The sequence below is a fragment of the Cebus imitator genome, unplaced genomic scaffold, assembly GCF_001604975.1.
Source record: "Cebus imitator isolate Cc_AM_T3 unplaced genomic scaffold, Cebus_imitator-1.0 Scaffold61, whole genome shotgun sequence".
NCBI lineage: Eukaryota > Metazoa > Chordata > Mammalia > Primates > Cebidae > Cebus > Cebus imitator.
In genome coordinates this window covers 6,812,520-6,822,073 of record NW_016107376.1, presented here as the reverse complement: position 1 = coordinate 6,822,073, position 9,554 = coordinate 6,812,520, and the positions used below count along the sequence as shown (strand labels likewise).

The 9,554-nt window shown below is 40.9% G+C and overlaps 1 protein-coding gene across 3 annotated transcripts in view; it reads left to right on the top strand.

Moving 5' to 3' along the window:
- OPTN (optineurin) overlaps positions 1–8,439 on the top strand; it is a 38,921-nt gene extending 30,482 nt beyond the window's left edge. The window contains exons 12-14 of one of the 3 annotated variants that reach the window (XM_017529850.2): positions 2,750–2,880; positions 4,113–4,192; positions 8,262–8,439. In XM_017529850.2, the coding sequence (XP_017385339.1) occupies positions 2,750–2,880; positions 4,113–4,192; positions 8,262–8,383 (333 nt within the window). In that variant the 3' untranslated portion in view covers positions 8,384–8,439. Of the gene's footprint in view, positions 1–2,749; positions 2,881–4,091; positions 4,193–8,261 lie in introns of all 3 variants that reach the window. The other 2 variants (XM_017529849.2, XM_017529848.2) reach the window with 2 other exon arrangements.
- The last annotated feature ends 1,115 nt before the right edge of the window (positions 8,440–9,554 follow it).

The window sequence follows — 9,554 nt, the reverse complement described above, 5'->3', positions numbered from 1 at the left end:
CAATTCTCCTGCCTCAGCCTCCTGAGTAGCTGGGATTACAGGCATGCACCACCATGCCCAGCTAATTTTTTGTATTTTTAGTAGAGACAGGGTTTCACCATGTTGACCAGAATGGTCTCGATCTCTTGACTTCGTGATCCACCCGCCTCGGCCTCCCAAAGTGCTGGGATTACAGGCTTGAGCCACCGCGCCCGGCCGCATTGGCTAGTTTTTAAATTACTTGTAGAGACAGGGTCTCCCTGTGTTGCCCAGGCTGGTCTCGAACTCATGGGCTCAAACAATTCTCCCATCTTATCTTCCTAAAATGCTAGGATTATAGGCATAAGCCACTGTGCCTGGCCTGATTTTTTAATATTAAACAAACTTTGCATCTCTTGAATATATATTGCTGAATTTGGTTTGCTCATATTTTGCATAGGATTTTAAAATCTATATCCTTGAGTAAGATTGGCCTAGAATTTTCCTTTTATGAGTGTCCTTGTCAGGTTTTGATACTGACTTCATAAAAACAAGTTGAAGTACATCTCTTCTTCTGTTCTCTGGAAGAATTTGTGTAAGATTGGCTTGTTGTGACTGTTTTAGCCCACCCTTGATACTATCGAGTAGAGTCTTGGTGAATGGACGAGAATTTATGAAGGAGAATATATCCTTCCTGAGGTGTAAAAAAAAAAAAAAAGGGACCAACACTTTTTCTTTTTAAGTAACTTGAGATGTCAGAGGTAGTTTTAGGATCATTAGCTACTGAAATATTTTAAATTTATTTTAAGTTATATAAATAGTGCTACTCATTATAAAACAAAATGTCTTCTGTTTTTATTTCGGTTTTGGGCTTCATTAAAAAGGGGATCATGTTATGTCTTTTGTACTACAACTTTTTCGTTTATGATGTAGCAGGGATATCCCTTCATATTATTTATCATTTATTTATTTTGTTAATTTAAGTTTTACATAATGTTCCAAAGTGTGTATCATCACGATAGATTTAGCCAGTTCTCCATTAGTGGGTATTTGGTTGTACCAGTATTTCTGCTGTTGCCAAGGATGCTCAAATGAACATTCTTATATGTCTTTGTGCATTTGTGGAATCTATATTAAGATACAGAAATTCAACGGTAGGATCATAAGTTATGTCCATTTTTCAGTTCAATAAATATTACCAAGTTGTCTTCCAAAAATGCCTAATGTTGTATCGTTTTGTTTTGTTTTTTGAGGCAGGGTCTGACTCCTGTCACTCAGGCTGGAGTACAGTGGCATGATCATGGTTCACTGCAGCCTCAACTTCCTAGGCTCAAGTGATCCTCATGCTTCGGCCTCCTGAGTAGCTGGAACTACAAGTGCATGCCACCATGCCCAGCTATTGTTTTGTATTTTTGGTAGAGATGAGGTTTTGCCATGTTGCCCAGGCTGTCAGCAGGAGGCCTCAGTTCCTCACCATGTGGTCCCTTCCAGAGGGATGCTTGGGAGCCCTCGTGTCATAGCAGCTGGCTTTCCCCAAAGCAACAAAGAGCAAGGCAGTAACAACAGTGTCTTTTGTGACCTAGTCTCAGAAGCCATACACCATCACTTCTGAAATATTCTAGAGGTTACACAGGTTGGCCCTATTCATTGTGGGAGGGAAACACACAAGGTGATGAATAGGAAGAGGTGAGGATCACTGGAGCCATTTTAGGAGGCTGGTGACCACAGATGGGACATGGATTGAATACGGAAAAGTCCATGGGAAATGGTCTTCTGTCTGGTTCAAGTACTGATTATCAGGCCACATTTTCCCCAAGATTAAGAGCCATTAAGTTTGTAAAATGAGGATAGCAATTTATATTCTCAGCATTTTTCATAAGGTAAAATAAGAAAGTAAATGTAAAGCACCCAACATAGGACCTCAAAAATGTTTGGAATTTTTTTTTTTTTCTTTTTGAGATGGAGTTTCGCTCTTGTTGCCCAGGCTGGAGTGCAGTGGTGTGATCTTAGCTCACTGCAGCCTCCGTCTCCTGGGTTCAAGCAATTCTCCTCTCTCAGCCTCCCAAGCAGCTGGGATCACAGGCATGCGCCACCATGCCAGGCTAATTTTGTATTTTTAGTAGAGATGGGGTTTCACCATGTAGGCCAGGCTAGTCTCGAACTCCTCACCTCAGGTGATCCACCCGCCTCAGCCTCCCACAGTACTGGGATTACAGGTGTGAACCACCACACCTGGCCCCATGTTTGGAATTTAATAGATAGCATCTATTTGCGATTATTATCTTTTTATTTATTTATTTTTTCTTGTTCTTTTTTTTTTTTTTTTTAAGAGACAGGGTTTCACCATGTTGGCCTGGCTGGTCTTGAACTCCTGACCTCAGGTGATCCGCCTGCCTCGGCCGATGTAGCTTAAGACCGGCCTTCATAAATATACCTGGCAGAATGAATAAGCCATTTACTATATTAAGTTGGTCCTGAATTGTTTATTATATAAAAGTCCAGATAATTTTGCTGAACTAATGGTACCTACAGTATTTAAGCCACCTACATCAGTGTAGTTGCAGGATTTGTGTTGTTTAAGGCACACACACAAACACAGCTTGTATCTACTATTGGAATGTACCTGGAAAGTCATGGCCATTATACTGTTTTCTAGCAGGAATATGTATCTATGATTCACAAGGGCCATGGAAGGATACAGAACTACCTACTCACCACATAAACAGGTGCACTGTAGAGAATCCACAGTCTTCTAGGTACTCACTTCTGTTATCTTTTTTTCCTCTAACAGATGGAAGTTTACTGTTCTGATTTTCATGCTGAAAGAGCAGCGAGAGAGAAAATTCATGAGGAAAAGGAGCAACTGGCATTGCAGCTAGCAGTTCTGCTGAAAGAGAATGATGTTTTTGAAGATGGAGGCAGGTAAGGAAAAAAGAGACAGGAGGACCCAGAGCTCACATCAGCATTAGCTGTAGAAGAGGGTGCCTGCTCAAAGACGTTTCTGATTTGAATTATAAGAACAGCTCTGTGTGGGTTGAGGCTGCAATGAGCTGTGTTCACGCCACTACACTCTAGCCTGGATGACAGAGCGAGACCCCTGTCTGAAAAATAAATAATAGTAACCATTGCTTCACTTACACTTCACGTGATCATGTTCCCAACACTTAGTCTATCTTACAGGAAAACTTAACAGAGACTCTGGGAGCTTGATCAAGCTCTCTGCGTTTAGATAAGCTGAAAAACAGTAATATTACATGTCCCGGTGACCTCTGTTGCCATCGTCATGGATGAAATATTCATAGCACTTTAAATTCCTTAATATTCTTTTAAAAAAATACTGCCCAAAATTACTTCTTTTAGAAACTTATTTGAGAAAGTTTTAAAACACAGCAAAACACAGAGAATAAAATAACAAACTCTAATATATACTCCATCCTGCATTGACAGTTGCTTTTATTTGCTTCAAGTATTTTTTTATGAAAGGAGAAAAAGCAGTCGTAGATAAGATTTGAAGTCTCCTCTGTTCCCCATTCATCATTATATTCCTTTCTTCTTTACCTCCTGCTGTGAGGAATTTGGTGGGTAGCTTCCCCATCTGTTTTATACTTTTTACATATTACACACACACACCTATATCATATCTCAAAATCAGATAATATTGGTTTCTCTGTGTTTAAGTTGCAAAATGGTCACTACAGGTATTGTTCTGCAACCTACTTTACATAATGTTGTGATTTTGAGCTCTATGTTGATATATGCAATGTAATGTATTATACTTCATTGCTGTATTTTGATTTATAAACATGCCACTTCTTTCTAATCTGTTTCCTGTTGATGACAGTTTGGTTATTTCCTGATGTTTTTAACTGTAATGATTTACTTTCACAGCTTAGTCTCCTAGTGCCAGTAGTATTTAAAACTAAAATTACTACTTGGAGGTGTAGTTTGACTTTTTCTCACCTGCTTCTGTTGACTGTCTACTTAATGTTGTCACGTTTCAGAGTTGTAGAACGTCACATGTAGTGTTGCTTTTCATCCCAGCAGGCAGTCCTTGATGGAGATGCAGAGCTGTCAATGTTGTCGCAGAGCTGTCAATGTTGTCACGTTTCAGAGTTGTAGAACGTCACATGTAGTGTTGCTTTTCATCCCAGCAGGCAGTCCTTGATGGAGATGCAGAGCCGTCACGGGGCGAGAACAAGTGACGCTGACCAGCAGGCTTACCTCGTTCAGAGAGGTGAGTCCCATGTGATCCTGAATTTTCAGGAAATAGCTACCCTATGAGAAAGATGCTTGAAGAAAAAATCCACTTCATTCTATACAATGGATTCCAAATCAAGGCACCAAAAATGTAGCATCCGTCAGTCTCATTTCCACAGCACTCCCATCTCCATCCATTACCCACCGAATCCAGACCAGACTCAGACTCTTCACCCTGCCAGAGGGTGCCTGGCACAGCCACACTTTTTCTTTCTTCCTTTTTTTTTTTTTTTTAAATCGAGACAGAGTCTCACTTTGTTGTCTAGGCTGGAGCACGGTGGTGAGATCTCAGTTCACTGCAACTTCCACCTCCCAGGTTCAAGTGATTCTCCTTCCTCAGCCCCCCAAGTGGCTGGAATTACAGGTGTGCACCACCACGCCCAGTTAATTTTTGTATTTTTAATAGAGACGGGGTGTCATCATGTTGGCCAGGATAGTCTTGAACTCCTGACCTCAAGTGATCCGCCTGCCTCTGCCTCCCAAAGTACTGGGATTACAGGTGTAAGCCACTGTGTGCACCCTGCAGCCACACTTTTAAGCCATATCTTACTGTGTTTTCTTACAGATACTAGCCAGACTGATTCAGCCCCTTGGTACTTGTCCTAAGCCTGTGCTTGCAAGTATTTTGTTATACAGTGCCCTTCACAGACGCCCTTTTCTTATGCATATTCCTGTCTTCCTCCAGTCTCTCTCCAGTGACCTCTTACCCCATCTTTACAATCTATTTCAAATTCCGTCTCCATGAACTGTTTCCACTTTGAACTTCCAAAGTACTTTATTCCTGTATGTTAGTATCTATCTGCTGTTTTATAGGTGTTTATATGTTCTAGGTAGATATTTTTATTTCTATTTTTATTTTGAGACAGGGTCCCACTCTGTTGCCCAGCCTGAAGTGCAGTGGCGTGATCACGGATCACTGCAACCTCTGCCTCCCGGGTTCAAGCAATTCTCCTGTCTCAGCCTCCTCAGTAGCTGGGACTACAGGGGCATGCCACCATGCCTGGCTAAATTTTTGTATTAAAAAAAAAAAAAAAAAAAAAAAATTTTGTATTTTTAGTAGAGACAGGGTTTCACCATGTTGGCCAGGCCAGAAGTCTCGAACTCCTAACCCCAGGTGATCTGCCAACCTCAGCCTCCCAAAGTGGTGGGATTGTGGGCATGAGCCACTGTGCATGGCCTAAGTACTTTATTCAATGATGCGCTCCCATGGAACAGTATTTTTACCCACTACCTGGTGTTACGTAATGTCACCATTTATTGAGCATTTACTATGTGTGGGCACTGTGCTGATCTCACTTTGTACATTTTGTCTCATTTGAGCTCACAAAATTCTAGGAGATTTATATTACTGCCTCCTTACAGAAGACAGATGAAACTTGACAGAGTTAAATAGCCCAGGATGGTGAAGCTAGTTCAAGGTAGATTGGAAGTGGAATCCAAAGTTACCTGACTCTGACCACTACACATTACTGCATAGAATAGATTGTTATTTAATTATGTAATATATTTATATTTTAATTCCCCCAAACCCAAGTGAAATTGATCCATGAAATGTCTTAAAAGTATGGTGCTGTATTTATTACATGGTTTTCATACACTAATAATATTGTTCTCTAGTTTACAATAAAATCACTGTCTTACAGTAAATCACTGAAAGGGAAGTATTATCCTTGATTCTAGATATGAAAAAAAACAATAACATTCAAAGGATCAATGACTGACATAGCTAAAAAGTAAAAAATAAAAAGAAGTTAATGAAATGCCATTAAGAAGAGTTTGGCCTTAGGATGCCATCTTAAATTTCATGTGAAACTGGTTTTTAAATTCTTTTTTTCTTTTTTTTGAGATGGAGTCTTACTCTGTAGGCCAGGCTGGAGTGCCCTGGCATGATCTCACCTCACTGCAGCCTCTGCCTCCCAGGTCCAAGTAATTCTCCTGCCTCAGCCTCCCAAGTAGCTAGGATTACAGGCATGCACCACCACACCCAGCTAATATTGTATTTTCAGTGGAGATGAGGTTTTGTCATGTTGGCCAGGCTGGTCTCAAACTCCTGACCTCAAGTGATCCACCTTCCCAGGAGAGGTCTGCTAGAACAGAATGTACCTTCTCAGAAGCAGAAGCAATGGTCTCATTTATTCAGCAGACACTTTTGAGTTCCCTGGGTTGTATAAGGGCCACTGTTTATGCTGGGAATGGGACAGCAGAGGCAGCCCTGGATCCTGACCCCTCGTCTCTGGCAGTGTGGTGATTAGAAAGCTCCCTGCTTTAGAAATCATGCTTATGATCAATATTTATCTCTTCAGAAATGCTTCTTAAGGCTGCTGAACACAATCTCAAATATTCATACATGTTACTACATTCAAATAATATACTTAGAAGCAAATAAAGGTTACCTCCCAAAACAAACATTTTGAAGGCCAAAGTCTAGGCTAAGACCAAAAAACCAAGATGGTTTGCATTGGTCCAGAAAGGTCGAAACAGAGAGATGCCTGGGAACTGGAAAATGTCCTGCATCAGTCACAGTGTGTATAGAACCTAGACCTACCTAGAGTCAGGGCTTATTTCACACATGGTCTAATTGAGGCTTGAACCTCACTACAACTCCAGAACTCGGGGAAATGACAGGGTGCATGCTTCAGTCATTCCTCCTCGTTAACTTTACCTAGGTAACTCCTGTTCATTCTCAATGCCCCTCTCTAGTTAATTGGTCTCATCTAGGAGGCCTTTCTGTACCAAGATCTAAACCAGGGGCCCTTCTCTTTCTCACATGGATGCCCTCACCTGGCCTAACACTCGTGTCTGACACCTTGTCACGCCACTGCTGCCACATCTCTCGCCTGGCTTTTCCACCACGTCTGTCTCCCAGCACACGGCAGTATCTCTCATACATCGCAGAGGACTCAAAAGCATCTTCTAACAAACGAGATGATTGCCTCTGTTTCTGGGAAGGTATACCTTGTTCCAGGAAACCTCTCCTGGGCTCTGGATTTCTTTTTCCACATTCCCTCCCTCTTTTGCTTATATTCTCATTCATCCCTTTTCTTCGCTCAAATATCCTAGTGTTCACTAGAACATGCAATGTCCTGTACCTAGAACTGAAACCATGTATTTTCACATAAGTAGAAACTGGAATACAGTTTCAATCCTAAATGAATGCACCACTGCACCTGTAATCCCAGTATATGAGAGGCTGAGATGGGAGGATCAGTTGAGGCCAGGAGTTTAAGATCAGCCTGGGCAACCTAGTGAGATCCCATCCTTAGAAAAAATTTAAAAACTAGCCAGGTGTAGTGGCGTGTGCTTATAGTCCCAGCTACTCAGGAGGCTGAGGCAGGAGGTCACTGGAGCCCAGAAGTGAGAGGCTGTAGTGAGCTATGATTGAGCCACTGCACTCTAGCCTGGGAGACAGAGCCAGACTCCATGTGTAAAAAAAAAAGAAGGAAGGAAGGAAGGAAAGGAGGGAGGGAGGGGTGAGGAAGGGAGGGAGGGAGGAAAGGAAAGAAGGAAGGAAAAGAAAAAAATCCTAAAATAGGCCAGGTGTAGTGGCTCAAACCTGTAATCCCGGCACTTTGGGAGGCCGAGGTGGGCAGATCACGAGGTCAGGAGTTCAAGACCAGCCTGGCTAACATGGCAAAACCCTATCTCTACTAAAAATACAAAAATTAGCTGGGTATGGTGGTATGAACCTGTAATCCCAGCTACTTAGGAGGCTGAGGCAAGAGAATCACTTGAACCCAGGAGGCAGAGGTTGCAGTGAGCTGAGATCGCAGCACTGCCCTCCAGCCTGGATGACAGAGCGAGACTCTGTCTCAGGAAAAAAAAAAAAATCTAAAATAATAAGGAAGCAGGTATCATTTGGAGAGATTTTTCTCTATGTGCATTGTGATGACTTTAAAGACCAAACACCTGCGGTCATGTCCCACTATGTATTGAATACAAAGTTGAACTGATATTAACGCTCACCATCTGTTCTTCAAGTGAAACAAACAAAACTGCCTGCAAAATAGAACTAATGGAATGATATTTCATTTCATACTTATTCTCAGGAGCTGAGGACCGGGACTGGCGGCAACAGCGGAATATTCCAATTCATTCCTGCCCCAAATGCGGAGAGGTTCTGCCTGACATAGACACGTTACAGATTCATGTGATGGATTGTATCATTTAAGTGTTGATGTGTCATCTCCCCAAAACTGTTGGTAAATGTCAGATTTTCTCCTCCAAGAGTTGTACTTTTGTGTTATTTGTTATCACTCAAATATTTTGCATCCTTATTCTCATTTTAAAAGAAAGAAAACAGGCTGGTTGCAGTCAGCCGAGATGACACCACTGGCACTCCAGTCTGGGTAACAAAGCGAGACTCCATCTCAAAAAAAAAAAAAAAAGAAAGAAAGAAAATGTACCTGTTCTAAGTAGAAGACCTTTGGTGTGGTACCATCAACTTGCAAAGTAGAATTCTTACCTACTACTCTTCTGATAATAACTTTAGTATTTTTTATGTTTGGTTGATTCGAGCAGCTGCACCACTCATGCAGTTAGCTAGCATGTGACATCATGTGACAAAGTTCATGTAATGAGATGGAAGAAACCTCACTGATTAATTTTAAGAATGCTTTAGGGATGCAGGAACAATGAAGTGGCCACAGATTTAATCAAGAAAAATGTTTTTGAAGTATTTTTTAAAATAAACTATATTGTTACTTTTCTTCATTTAAAATGAATCCATTTGAGGTTCTATGTGTATGTTGTAGTTTTACTGCAGCCACAACAATTGTACTGAAGTTTTCACATAGTCACTGTGAGCCCTTACTTAATATCAAGACAAGTGAAGGAATACTGATACAGATGAAATAGATAACCTTGGCCTCACTGGATTTCTTTGCCCATTCACAGTGTAAAGAAGTTACCTTCATTCTTTTGCATCTATGTTCATCTGAGATGTTGGCCTATAGTTTTCTTTTCTTGTAGTATCTTTGTCTGGCTTTGGTATCAGGGTTTTTGACCTTCAAGAATGAGTTTTGAAGTTTTCTCATTTTTTTTTAAAGAAGAGATTGTGAAAAGATTGGTATTAATTCTTTCTTAAATGTTTAGTTTAACTCTGTCGTTGAGCTGTCTGGTCCTATGTTTTCCTTGTTGGAAGGTTTTTAATTACTGATTCAAGTCCCTTATGTCTTCTCAGATTTTCTTGAAATCTTCATGACTTCAGCCTTAAAGGTTATATGTTAAAAGGAATTTATTTGTTTCTTCTACGCCATCCAACTTATTGGCCTATAACTGTTCATAGTAGACTCTTAAAATCCTTCTTATTCCTGTGGCATCAATTATAATGTCTCCTCTTC